Source organism: Oryzias latipes, chromosome 6 (assembly GCF_053564925.1).
Source record: "Oryzias latipes strain Hd-rR chromosome 6, Olatipes_Hd-rR_3.1".
Taxonomy (NCBI): domain Eukaryota; kingdom Metazoa; phylum Chordata; class Actinopteri; order Beloniformes; family Adrianichthyidae; genus Oryzias; species Oryzias latipes.
In genome coordinates, this window is record NC_136242.1 from 17,503,116 (window position 1) to 17,517,489 (window position 14,374).

At 39.6% G+C, this 14,374-nt stretch overlaps 1 protein-coding gene across 2 annotated transcripts in view; it reads right to left on the minus strand.

Moving 5' to 3' along the window:
- The window catches only part of reln (reelin), a 94,218-nt gene that overhangs the window by 68,284 nt on the left and 11,560 nt on the right, over positions 1-14,374 (minus strand). For both annotated transcript variants that reach the window (XM_078949337.1, XM_078949336.1), the window contains exon 2: positions 5,083-5,190. In XM_078949337.1, the coding sequence (XP_078805463.1) occupies positions 5,083-5,190 (108 nt within the window). The remainder of the gene's footprint in view (positions 1-5,082; positions 5,191-14,374) is intronic.

The following is a 14,374-nucleotide window of genomic DNA, read 5'->3' on the forward strand; positions in this document are numbered from 1 at the left end:
CAGGGGAGAGGAGTGTCGGCTGGATGTCCCTGTCACGAAGCTGTCCGCTTTGTCAGACAGCCAAATTCATCATACTGAGATGGGGCCTGATCCTGATCCTTACAAGCAGGAGCCAACCACCCCACAAACTCATACAGATATGCAAATTAATGACAAAATAAACATCGTTCTACAAATGAGCGATCCATCAATGACCACTTTCTCAGCAGCGGCACGGCAACAGTAATCAGCCACTCCGTCAAAGCGAGTGATGGAACGCCATCCTCTCATCTTCTTCCTCTCCTTCCCCCTCTCTATATCATTCACATGCTGTCTTCCTTTTCATTGGTCCCTTTCTGCCATTTTTCACGCACACCTTCTGCAATTTTCGCCACTCACTCAGCTCTTGCACTTATTCATTTAATCTTGTGCACTTTGTCAGCTCCGTGTTGGCTGTTTTGCTCATCAACTTCCATTCCTGTCTGTACTGAAAGCTCCCCCCCGCCTTTAAATGCTGGTTCATCTATGTAATTATCAGTTAGTATAGGAGACATTTAGGATGAGCTCTTTTTCTGCCTTTGTGTTTTTTTATTCAATTGTGTGATGGGGGGGGGGGGGGGATTTGCCATTAGAAGAGCAAAACAAATCAGAGCAAATGTGACGTTTCTTCCCACTGAGGCTTTGTCCTGGAATTACAAATGGAAACATGACAAAAACCTTTTGTTTGTGATATCAAACCAATCGTTATTATATGGTAAGTTTTTTCACCTCCAGATCAATGACATCCTACTTTAAATTGAGTTCCATTTTCTTCTGTGAAGCCAAGAGGTAGAACTTACAATATGTTTTTGAAGTTTCATACTTGGGTGATGGGAAGACGGGCAAGTTGCTCCATGCAAACAGTCCTTTAACACACTTAAAGTTAGCTTTTAAAATATATTCCACAAGTTTTTTTTTTACCTGCAAACATTTATATTGCATAAGTGAACATTTAAACACCATTTTTCATTCATTAATTGTTTTGTGATTACATGACGTCTAAATCATAACCTCACGTCTTCTGTGCAAACTGCTACCTCCACAAAACAAATATTTCTGCAAAATGCGTTATCCAAATGTCTTGAAGCCCCCAATAGGCACATTTCTTACAACCACACTCAGTTTACACTCGTGTTCTGCCTCTCTTAAGGTGGCATGAGTCCAAAACATTGCTCTGAGCTCCAGTTTGTCTGCACCAGCCACAGCAGAACAATGATACACTCATAAAGGTCTGCGGTTAACCGCTCAGCTGCAGCTAGGATCTTGTCTGTAAAGGAATTCTTCCTGCTCTTGTCGAGGACGGACGCTTTTCCTCTCGCTCCTCCTGTATCAGCCCCCCCCCCCCCCCCCCCCCCGCTTTTGTCTATCACCCTACCCACCTATTGTAACCATCTTTACCCATCCTAAGAAAAAGGTGCGCACTTGCTGCTGCTGCCTCGGTAAAACTTGAACTGTATGTTCTGATCTTGTTCGGGTTGCACTGGAACAATATCGTATGTCAGTGTAAAAGCTGTTCGTATGACAATAAAAGGATTCTGATTCTGATTCTGAATGAGCCTTGAGCAGGTGTGACCACGGCTCAGCTCAGCCCAGGAACCAAAACAAGACATTTTCCTCACCACCTTAAATATTTTTCATCAGATGTGGGTTTTTGTGACATATTAATATTTGTATTTTAGTTGTACTGGAGAGTAATCTGAATGCATTTGGTGTTAAAATCCCAAATAAATGTGATGCAGGACCTTACATATCAACCACAAGAGCTTTTCTCCAAAAAAGAAAAGAAAATCTATATTGTTTTATGCTTCAACATTAGAATTGATTTTTTATATACTGAGAACATTGCAGGTAGCTAACTAGAAACATTATCACTGGCAGGAAATAAATGTTAACATAATGTTTTACACAGATTATCTCATAGAGATATTCTGTATAGTGAGAATATCACCTCCCTTCTTTAATATTAATTTCCGCTCAAAATGTATGTGGCAAATATTATGACAATTCAACAGGTTTTTGAGTTAACAATAAAAAATAACTTCAATACTCCTTCAAGAAGAGGAAGAGCAGCTTTTGCAACTAAAAAAAAGTTTAATCAAATCTATAGACAGACTGCAAAGCATTGCAATTTTGTACAATCTCTGCAACAATACATAAAAACATGAATCAGAAAATATCACAGACTGTATGCCATTATGCATATTGTGTCAGATACTACACGTAATTATCTGACATCTCTCCTCCTCCCCTGTTTCCTGTTTTTTCCTTTTTTGTGAATCAAAACTGTGGAAATCCTTTGATCTGTTTAGAAAGTTTGCACAGAATTGTGATCGCATTTTTTCTTCTAATTAAGTTGTGACATCAGTGGTATGCAATACAAAGCTAGAAAGGAATGGGACAAATAAATCATTAAAAACTTTGGTAACACTTTATAATAACTATCCGTTATAGCTGGTTAACAACTTTACAGTTTTTCTCAGTCGCTTTAGTACAATTCTCAGATCAGAATGAAATTCCCAAAACTATTTGTTCAATCTTCACATCATGATGTCACTTGTGCACATCATATAAGCAGTTTCTCACTTCTTTGAACAAGTTGCAATTGCTTTGGTACATCCATGCAAATGATTATGTACAATTCTCTGCTCTTTGCTACATTATCAATTGTTTATGTCATGTTGATCAAAATGTATTATATAGTTCACTGTGCAATAGTCTTACTCCTCAAAACACCTAGTCATTAGTTCATCGTATAAGTCATTAACGGCAAAATTGTTGACCAAGTTGTCATAATGTGACAAACATATTTCGCTGCATTGCAAGAGAGGATATTCGCTGTGATGTGGATGAGAATTTGTGGCCTAACATACAGGAAAGACAAGAGGTGTAGGAAGACCACACCAATTCCTACTGCACTGCCTGCACTGTTGTGCAGAATATTGTCCTATCTTTTTTCCCCTTTGTGTTACTGTTTGCAGTGGTTTTTTTCTATGTTGGTATGACATGGTCTGTCAACAAATTACAATATGAACAATAAAAGTGTAAATGTGAATCTTGTCCAGTCTCTTGCAATCAAACAAAAAAGGTGTAACTTACATTTTACAATAATTGTCATCCAAACTTTAGCCATAGTTTACATCAGAACCTCCCTCTAAAGTACACAGTTATATTGACAACATGACTAAGTCATTTGACTGTCTTGTTCGTAGACAATGACAGAAGGACGTGACATTCTGATGGCACTGACATGTTCAATGACATAAAGACTTAGTTTTCAGAGATGAACTAAAGATTTTGAGCAAGTTACAGGCTTTTGCAAGAAATCCATAGTGTTTTGCTGTTTGTACAAATTGCTTTGAGAAATGCACACACGTATTTGCAAACTTCAATTCTGATCTGAGAATTGTACTAAAGCGACTGAGAAAAACTGTAACTGCAGCTTTTTGGTAAACACTGGAGCAACAGTTTGGTATCATTGGCTACAACAAGAAGGACTATAAGTTTGGTTTTTCTTCCGTGGAACACCTTTTAACGTATTTTCATGTATATACCTCTGACCCTCTTCCAGAATCTGCATTGGAAGTCAAGTTCAGTTTTATTCTTCTCTAACCAGATTTCTCATTGGCTCCTATGGCGCGTCTGCAAACCACATGTTCTCCCCAGAAAGCAACAACATCAGAAACTCTACATTTGAAGAAGAACTCTGCATTTGTCCTAAAAAGGGAGTCACTCATTTTCCTTTTCTCATTCTGTGTGTCTGCATGCTGCTTGCATCTGGTAACCATGTCGACCAACAGGCCTCCTTAAGAAGAATTAAAACAACACCCCATCCTAAGTGATTCACAGAAAGATCATGTTTGTCAAACTCCCCAGCGGAGTTGCGTGACCCTCTTTGCTTCAAAGCTCCCTTAATATTTGACATGATCTATGTACACAAAGCAACATCTCATTTCATTAATGTTTCACTTTTGTATCTTCAAAGCATTACAATTTCCATGAGCTCATGTATGAAATCCATTTTCTTTCTTTCTTTCTGTCTTCCCAAGGCTGCAGTCTCCAGATGTTGTCTGCAAACCGACCAGGCTGCAGAACTGTGCAGAAATAGGGGGAACTTGTTGCTTCAGGGATGCCACAAAGAGCAAAAGTTTGAAGACTTAGTGAGAGATTGACTTTAAGAGTCCTGCACAATGTCACTATTTCTTGGTGGGTTACACTCATGTTACATAAGGCTTCACAAGCTTTGTGCAGAAAGTCACTGTTGGAGCTGCAACCTATCGGGGTAAGGAGACAGGCTCTTTAAAAATTTCTTAGGAATAAGAGATAAGGTGATGTAAGCCATGGTTGGATGCCTTCCTAGTAAACAGAAGTGCCAAGACAGAAGAGCTGACCAAGCCTGGGTGAAGTCAGGGTCTCAAGAACAGTAGAGTTAGTCAGTATAACCAAACATACCAGGCAGCAGCTTTGGGCTACTGGGCCCTAAGAGCTCCACCCATGTGCTCAGCTCAGGGCTCCATCTTTGTGCACTTCATGTCACTCTCATTATAATTTTTTTTTTTTTTTAAAAACGCTTGAAATCTTTTAGCATTTAAGAAAACAAAGATGTCTCTATGTTGTACAAATTAGACGAAATATGACTGAACATAGCATCTCTTAAATAGTAAATAGTAAAACAGATAAAGAACCTTAAAGGAATTTGTTTTTTAAACCATAAATTAAACAATAAAGCCAGAATAATCTTAAATGTGTTTTGCAGAACATGTCCATAAAAACATTAATGGAATTTTCACAATTTCAACAGTCCTCTCTCATAAGATTTATTGTTCTTTTAAACATCAATGAAAACCCATTTACTAAATCCCATGACAATATCATCCTCACTTCTCATCTGTCACAGCATTTTGGAAAAACGACTGGTTTTAAATTCATTCTGCACATCGATCCTAATCTGTCTCCTTCATTTTGAAACCCTGTGATCCCCATATGCAGTCTGAGAAGTATAAAGTTTCCTCAGTGCAGAAAATCACACACAAGTACTGAATTAAAAACCCCAAAAGAATGACTTACCAAAGCCAAAGGCAGCTGGAGCAGGAATAGGAGCTGACTGAACCGGTGTAGAGGTGTAAAGGCCAGTCACCAGAAGCCCATCAAAGGAAACGCTAGTGGAAATGGTCACTGAGAAAAAGAAAAAACAGAAATGTTCAAATCCGCATTTTTTCACAAGATATTAATTTAAAAGATAATGATTTAACTTGCAATGTTCACTCAAGGGCCGCACGTTTGTACTTAGAGCCTGATAACTCTATAAGAAACGTACGTAACTACAAGTTTTGAACACGGATCCCAAAATGTTACATGGACTTTTTTTATTGGACGTGGCCGCTTGAATGCGCGATGCCAAGGACGGTGTGAACGTAGTTTAGAGAAGCACACAATGCAGATACACAATGAAGGAAACCTAAATATAGGACTGAGTGGTTCTGAAAAACATGTTCAGAAATGAATGGTTATCATCTAGAATTTTTTCTTTGTACCAATCTGAGTAAATTACACTAAACAAGACCTTCACTTATTGACAATTGTAGTAGATAAGACTGATAAGCTAATTTGCTGTGTTCCTGATAGCCTCATTGAGTCAGTGTTCATCACAGGTCACTACAGACAGCAAGAGATTTGCAAACTGCCTGAGGTCTATTATCAAGCCAAACACATCTGCTGAATGTATCCAGCAGCAAGTTAACTATTGATTTACCCAGTAAAAAAACAGCCCTGAGTGACAGGCCCACAGAGAAACCAGGCTTAGCCACTGGGCTGTCTCCAGCTAGACTGATCAGAGCAACCTGGATCTTACAGGTGAACACATTCCCAAACAGTTCTGAACTGGGGAATCAAATGCTTTGCAGCAGTGAAAGCAAGGTTATTTCCTGACCTTGGAATCCCCATGTCCACGGCGGAAATCTAAAGGGGGAATGGAGGAGACCGTTGCAGTTTTAATGTGTTTATAGTAAGAACAGCAGCACAATCAGTCAGTCTCAGGGCGTTGTTTCTTTGTGGCTTGTTGTGTTTCGTGGTGAGAATCTGGGCAGAGCAGACTCCTGTGTGGCTCTGTCTGTCTGTCTGCCTGCCTGCCTGTCTGTCTGTGTGCCTGTCTGGGTGACTCCATTAACAAAACCTTACACAATTCTTCCAGCTTTCTCTGCGTTTGTCTGCATGTGTGTTCTTAAACCCTGCCTTCTCCTCCTCACTCCCTGGATTCCTGCCATAAAAAAAACCTCAATAATTCATTCCACAACACTGTTTAGTATCCAGACAATTCCTCCTTTCTTCTTATTTTACTACACCCATAAAAAAGTCAAAATGTTCTCTTTTTTAAATCACCAACACTCTTCCAAATAAATGCGATTTCTCAAAACCAAAGTAAGAATAAAGATGAAGAAGCTGTTTGCGAGAAGGGGATATTTTGCTTGGCAACAGAGACATTGCTGCATTTCATGCAACCCATCCAGCTCCAACATCCACACAATTAGGGAAAAGGAATCATGTAATTGCCATATTCGCGCAACACTTGCATGTGCTCCTCATTTAAGCCATATCTTCTTCCAAATGCATTTTACTCAACTAATCAATTCCACGTTGTGCTGAGGCATTTCATTGTACCATGCTGTATTGATCTGTGGCTGCACCATGATGTAGTCTTTGTTAGAGAAGACGTACAAATTAGTGTATTTCCATTGACCTGCGCTGCTACCCATGTATAACAACAATGCACACACAAAAAAACTGTTTTTCTGCTTCCATTATAAAATGTCTTTGATAAAGCCGTGATTTTCTATGACTTCCTTCTTTTTGCTTCTTCTGCACCTTCAAGAGACCAGTTTATTGTGCAGGCTAGGGAGAGAAGAGTGGGAATGTGAGGTGGGAGGGGCAGATGAAACAAGGGACCACAAGGTTACAATAAAAATCAAGAACGGGGTGAAAAGCAATGCAGAGAGATAAGGGCGGTGGAGTGGCCCACGGAAAGGTGCACCACCTGATCAATACAAATCCAAGGTCTAAATTATTTAGGCAGGACTCCCTCAAACACCCCTCCCCCCACCTGCCTGTGGAATGCGTTGGACAGATGAGCCAATCAGATGAGGTGGAATCAGATCGTATCACCTGTGGGGGTACTTTACACTCACATACACACCTCCAGAGTACGGCCTTTGATGGTAGCCTTTAACATTCCTCTCCATACTTCATTTCTCTGTGCTGCGCACTCAGCTGAGGGCGATGGGGCGGGATCGGGAATGAAATTTATTGCAAACAGACTCATTTAAAGAAAATTGGTGCGATCTGGGTCTCTGAGTGTTTCTTTTTTTAAACTCTTTCTTTTTTGGTTTGTATGCATCAAAACATGGGAAGACTGCTCCTGAAAGGAGCAGGGACTGATGACTTTCCATGAGGAAGTCAGCCTGGCATTCGTGCACTTTTAGTCAAAGTAAAACCAGCAGGGCTTTAAACCTGAAATACTCAGCAGCAAATTGTGTGTTTTAGTGTCACCTGGTAGGGACTCAGGTCTTGCAAAACCCTCATTACACTGTATGCACAGCGCTCATACCCACGTACTAACGCTCCGTCCTCTTAACACTCCACAGGGCACGTCCCTTGGCTCAAAGCCAGCATGTAAAATTGATGAAGCGGTGTAGTACGCCTCATTATAGACACACACAGCTGCGCTACTACTCAACTATTGATGGACCTGAGGCTTTCTACACTTTTCTGGAACCGCCATGAGTAATGTTAAAGCACAAAGTATCAGAACACCACACAACCCAACAAAATACACATTCGCAAACACAATACTGGCTTTGCAGGGAAGTTTCCCAGGGCTCACTCATGCATAGCAAAACACATAGTCTGTGTGTGTGTGTGGGGGGGTCCTAGTGGAATGCAAAACAAATCTTTTCTATCAATGAACGGCAGAATTGTAAAAAAGAAACATTTACCAATGAACCATTGAGGTTTATTAATGAGCAGAAAATCGACGTTCAGTGTCTCATAAGACCTTCATCTTATATTTGCGAATTCATATTTTGCTTTCTTCCTAAATGTCTGAGACGTATAGTAATCAAGAACAGAATTATTAACTATTTTGAAATGTTATAACAATCAATGAAAAGTCTTTTAATATACTCGAATGTTCCAATAAATCCTTTTCAAAGAGGTTTCCTCTGTAGGAGGGGAAGTGCATTTTTGCTACGTTCCTACGGGCCTCGGCAACGATATTTCAAGTGACAACTTCTACTGAAAAGTCTGTGTAAACCTGCGTAAATGCGTATTTCGGGCTTCCATGTAAAATACTCTCTTGATCATGCGTCGCTATGTACAAAATGCATGTCCATCGAGTAGTAAATTAAACCAAGTCAAACTTTGACCAATCAGGGACTTGGATTTACCATAGTAATGACTTGTAGGTAGCATTCTTTTTTAATTTAAAGAAGTACCAACCATTTGAAAATTAATCATTGTGCTTTGTGCCCGGCCGGAATTATATCATCATAATATATCGGAATCGAGCTGTGAAAGAAAAGCTTGGAGCTAGATTTGCGAGATTTGTACCACTTGGACATTTCGCACCAAACCTTCTCTGACTGTGACTATATACGCTAATATTGGGTAGTGACAGTTGTGAAAACAGCTGAAAGGACATTCAAGGTGCTTAGTGTGTATATAGCATTTGACAGCGATCTGCTTCTTTCTGACTTTTGAAAAGGAAGGATGGAAATGCTGCCTTGAATTAGAACATGTGTTTTTGGTCAAATCATTAATAAAATAAATTGAAAGAACAAATATTCATGCTGAAAATGTTGATGAGATATATGTAGTTTGTTTTGTAAAACTGTGCCTTTCTCTAAGCATAGTGCTTGGTTGTGTGTGGCTTAAGTGTGACCTCATTCTGAGTAAAAAAGAAAGAGCAAACTATGGGATAAAGCCAGAACCAGACAGAAAACATTTAAGCTCTAACTAAAAACCTGATTTATGTCCTTGATAAGTGTTCAAGTAAGATAATACAGCCTGAAAAAACCTGATAAATCAAGTTTTATTCTTTGTATACAAGTAGATCTAAACATGAGGGAAGAATATGGGAAACCATGAGGCAGTAGTTTCACATTTAAAACAAGTAAAAAATATTCTTTATGTCATTAGATGAGCAAAACAAACAGAAAAGAAAGCAAACCTTTTACCTGCCATAACCAAAATGGCGTATGCTAATTTAACCTTTAGGCTTTTTGTATTGTTTCTGATCAACACTTTAACACTGGAGCTTTCGACTACCTTAAGTCTTCACAATTTAACTTTACGCAATTAACATAATTCCAACGGATTCTGAAGCGGTGAAAAGCACCCTTTGTGTGATATTCAGCACTTTACAGTAGTGAAATTGTTATACAATTGACATAAATCAGCTGATTCTGTCGTGGAGAAAAAGCGGCTTAGCACCTTACTTTAACTTTACTTAGGTAAAGGGAGTCAATATTAAGTCATATTTTCAAAGAGTAGATATGAAAATCTTCTCTTTTTCTTCTTAAAGTTACGGTATGTCAAAGAGCGTGTTGTTTAGGTGTGGCTGATGACATATCCAGTCTTAAAGGGTTATGGCCCAGAGCACTTTACAGTCTTATGTCATGTTCTGCTTATTTGAATGTTGTTTGGTTGTTGAATTTTCTCTTTTTTTGGGGGGGGTTTCTGCGCAGGCTTGCTTTGACTGCACCTATTCACCGGTGGAGCCTGTGGAACACTTACAGCTGCCTGCACTTTGTTAATCAGCCTTATAAGGGACTCCTCTTCAACCTTCAGTGTTGGCTCATCCTGTGTTCATGTGATGTACTCTGTGGAATTTTGTTAGTAAACCTTTTAATTCTTGCTACATCTTTCTTTTTGGGTTTTCCCTGCATCTGGGTTCTCACCTGCTTGCCTGACTGTGACATATTAAGTATTCATCCATGCACATAGTCACATAGATATGGTGGCTCTGCTGCCCTGTAAGACGCCAACCTATAACCACCAGGAGCAATGAGGGGTTCAGTGTCTTGCACAAGGACTATTTGACACATTTACAAGCAGGGCAGGGGCTGAACCTGCAACCCACCAGTCACAGGTCTACCATTCTGCACCACAGGAACAAATTAAAGCTGGTTTGTTTTCTGTATTTTGGATGTATGTACTGTAATCGTCCCTCTGGTAAAAGATCTTCAGACAATTTACGAAATATTTATTTTCAGTTTGAAGGTCCTATTGGACCCTTGCTTTGTTGGACATGGTCAGTTATACCACAAGCTCCTGATGTAATCTTGACCATCTTATCTTAATTGGTAGAAACTTTCCAAATCATATGGAAGTCTAAAATGTGTATTTCTCAATGAACAATTTGCAGTTTAGATTACATTTGGTGCAGCAATGTTTACAGAAAGGACAGAGTCATCTGTGCGCAACATGTCCACAGAGATTGTGTACATTATCAATGAAATCCTCAGGAGGGTTCCCTTTATTTGTGTCCAAACGGATGGAGAATTTCCTGGCAACAAACTGGACATAGATAAGTGACCATCTGACCCATATCCCACTGGCAGACACACTCGTGCCCCAGAGAGGACCAGGAAATGGAGGCCAGACCATGGGGAAGCTATAAATCCATCTGTTACCGTGGCAAAGCCAGTGTTGGGGTGACATTTGATTCTGAGCTTCCTGAAATGGTTTACACAGACCTGATGATAATTCCATGATGACTAGCTTTTCTACAGTTGAGAAAGAAAAAGGAAATCGTATCATGCCAACGACCATATTGTTTATTAGAATGACTTAAGTTCTTTTTCTGTGTTACTTCATGGTTTCAGAGTGTGTGGGAAGTGTGCTTCACCACATACATGTCATGTGGTGTTCAAGTCAGGTCCTGAAAGCATCATTCCATTGCATAACCTTCTGGCACCTTCCTGGCCTGCTGGCACTGCCATCTGTTTTGCTTTCTGCAAGTTTATTTAACTAAAATTGAGGCAGAACAAAGTGATAAACAATTGAATGTCCTTCGGGGGAAAACTTGTCTACTGTTGGAGACACCTCATCCTTCTACCCACAGGATGAGAGGTGTGTAATCGTTGAAAATTGTTTAACTACAACAGAGAGAACTTCTCTGCTTCTTTGTCGCAAATGTGGGCCTGCAGGGTACGGGATTTAACAACTGTGTGTACAGCTATAAACGCCCATCATTTTGTGTTTTGTGGGTGAATTGTAGATTGAAAATTATTAGCAGTCACATTGCTTCAAATGATTAATAACAAAATCTAACTAGGAAAATTTAAAGGAAAGAAATGTGTGTGGTATACCCTGGAGAGGTAACATTGCTACATACAGAAAAACAGGCACACACTCACATTTGGGGTCCCCTCCGGTGGTGACAGGTGGCAAAGAACACTAGACCGCATAAAATTTGCATATTTCCACCACATCTTTAAGGGTTAAATATCAAAATTATGGTCAAACATTAAAGCAAGTGTCAGAAGAAAAATATGTTTTGCCCAGTCACAGTTTAAGCAGCCGAAATACAGAGACAAAGAAAATTATGTTCTGGTTGAAAAGAACATGCATGAAAAGAACATGCAAAGAAGAAAATGAAATTAGAATTAATAAATGTAATAAAAGCCTATTTTCTTATGATTACCGGTAGGTAGAATTTGTGTTCATAAGTTAGTATCCAGAGATTGTCACTTTGTCGGTCACTTGAGTGTGGCGCTCAATGTGTCCCCTGCCTGCTAGTGTCTGTCACACTGTTAGTGTGTGCTGGATTGTCCCAAGGGTACATTTTTGTATTGCATGTGCACCAGGATTTCTGCCAGGTGTGGTAGATCCAGGCCTCTTTTGATCTCATACTTAAATCCCTCACATGCTGTGCTGCCGTGATCAATGCCTCTGTGCTGTTTTTCAGCCGCAGCTTTAATTTGCTGCATGTGCCATACAGTGGTCCTTCCATTCTTTCTTCCTCCTTGGGTTTCTGTTGCTTGAAGTGTTCAGTAAGACACCATTTCTCCCAGCTAGCAGTTTGAAGCCATCCGTCCACAGACAGTTGCTCCATTCCATTGTCAATTTCTATACCCAGTTGTGATGATCTTGGCTGAGGGGGTTCAGGTCTATGTACAGTAGAACAGCAGCTGAGACTGGTAGATACCACTCTTGATGTTGACTTGTGCAGATGGTTTGGAGTATGGCTTTAGGGTTGTTTGTCACATGGCGATTGAATTTCTGATGGAGGCTCTGTATGATGTTGATGTTGAACATTTTCAACCATTCCAGAATCTTTGTGTAAGGCATGACATAGACAGGAAGGAGCCTTGGACTCTAAGGAAGTTCTCCAAAACTGGGGTTTGAACCTGCGCCGCCCAGGTAAAAGCACTAAAGCAAGTGTGTACTTTTTTTCTTGGTGTGTTTACATACTGTCTTAACCCTTGAGCTATCTTAGATGACCCCACCCTTACTTTGACGTGTTCTTCCTACCATGACAAAGGTGGATAAAGGTGGAAAGATTTCATGTAATCCATGGACACCAGTGAAGATCACAAATCATTGAAGAAAAAAGGTTCAGCGCACTGTCTAGTGGGTCTAGATGACCCAACTCCCAACGTTAAAGTGCCTAGGATAGCACAAGGGTTAATGGGTATAAATGACAACATTAAAACTGAGTTGATTTAAGCACTAATACAATAATAATTGTGGATGAAAAAGACACAAACCAACAACAATCATTCCCATTCCTTCCAGTAAATGGAGAGTTGACCCAAAACACTGAACTTGACTCACAGTTCAGGGTCCAGGATGTTAAGTCTTAGTGAGAAACCTCAATTCTCTTCTCATTCAATCATTCTCCTAAATTCACTTTTTCCGCAAAACACAAGCAAATAACAAGCAAACTCCAACCCAAAATTCTCTGATGAGATGGATAATGTCAAAGGAAGGCCTTAGTGGTCACCATATGAATTAGGGCAAACAAACAAACACTCAGCAGGATTGACAGATCCTGGTGCAGTTTTTAATCATATGTAAAGCCTCTTTAATATTTGGCTCTCATTTCAGCATTTTAGCAAGACAATTTGTTTATCTACAGTATATATCTGTTTAAAATGTATACCAATTACACAAAAGAATTGTATCTGCAATTTTAATAACAAGAAGTCTGGCAAAAGTCAATTTTCTGTTTTTTCTTTTTTATTATTTTAGACTGGTTGTTGCTCAGAAAACAAAAGAAACCTTAGCCCACTTTCGAGGAGAGAAATAGACCAAACTTAATAAATGTGAGTGTCTAGAGGCCACTTGGTCATGTTTTATTAAAGTGACACACACACAGCTTCTACTGAATTACTTCCAACTGAGATGAAAAAGCCTAAAAATTGAACATGTTTGTATTCTTTTCAGCAAAAAAGTATGTTTTTCAAAGCCATCCAACTGTTTGGTGTTATATTTGTCCAATTTTCTGTCCTGTTTTTTTCTTTTTCTTTTTTAAACTGTTTGAACTGGACTTACTAATTCTCTGGATGAAAGAGAATAAGAAACTACAAGGTACACCTGCCCTAGTCCTCACCGTCTATGTGAGTTGACACATCAAATTACAGGTTTCTTTTTACATTACTTATCTCAGTACCATTCCCCTCTCTACTTCTGTGCCGGTCCCAAGCCCGGTTGCTTTGAGAGGGTTGCGTCAGGAAGGGCATCCGGCGTAAAACATTGCCAAGTTTACCATGGAAAATCACATAGCCTATCCTTGTAAAACTAGAAAGCAGAAAGCACTATATACATATGCACAGTGGCGCAGTGGCGCACTCAACCATGTAAGCTCAAGAGGCCTTCGGCGTTCCAGCTTACAGCAGTCAGAGCAATGATTCCACACTCCCTGATAGTGCCTTTATAAATAATTGAGCTGTCAATTTAAATATTGGCTCATCTTACACTGCCTCTGTGCCCCTACTTAACAGCCTCTCTATATACCCATCATCCCTTCTTTGCCCTGCTTTCAAAGTAATTGCATGCCATTACATTATTATTATTTTTCATTATATTAACATGACAAATAAGAAAAAAGATTTCTGATGTAGATATTGACAAAAATTGCTCAGAAAATGGCAATGTTGAGGTTGCTGAATGAGCAAGAAAACTGTTTTCCATGTTCAGACTGAGACATCTGTCACTCATTGTAAGCCACACTCTGCAAGCATCACATATGTAACCAATTTTCCCATTGTGGAATCAATAAAACTTCTATTCTAACCAAGCAGGTGTTCTGCCAGTGCACAAAAAATAGCTGCACAACGCACATAGTTGAAACGCTGCCCGA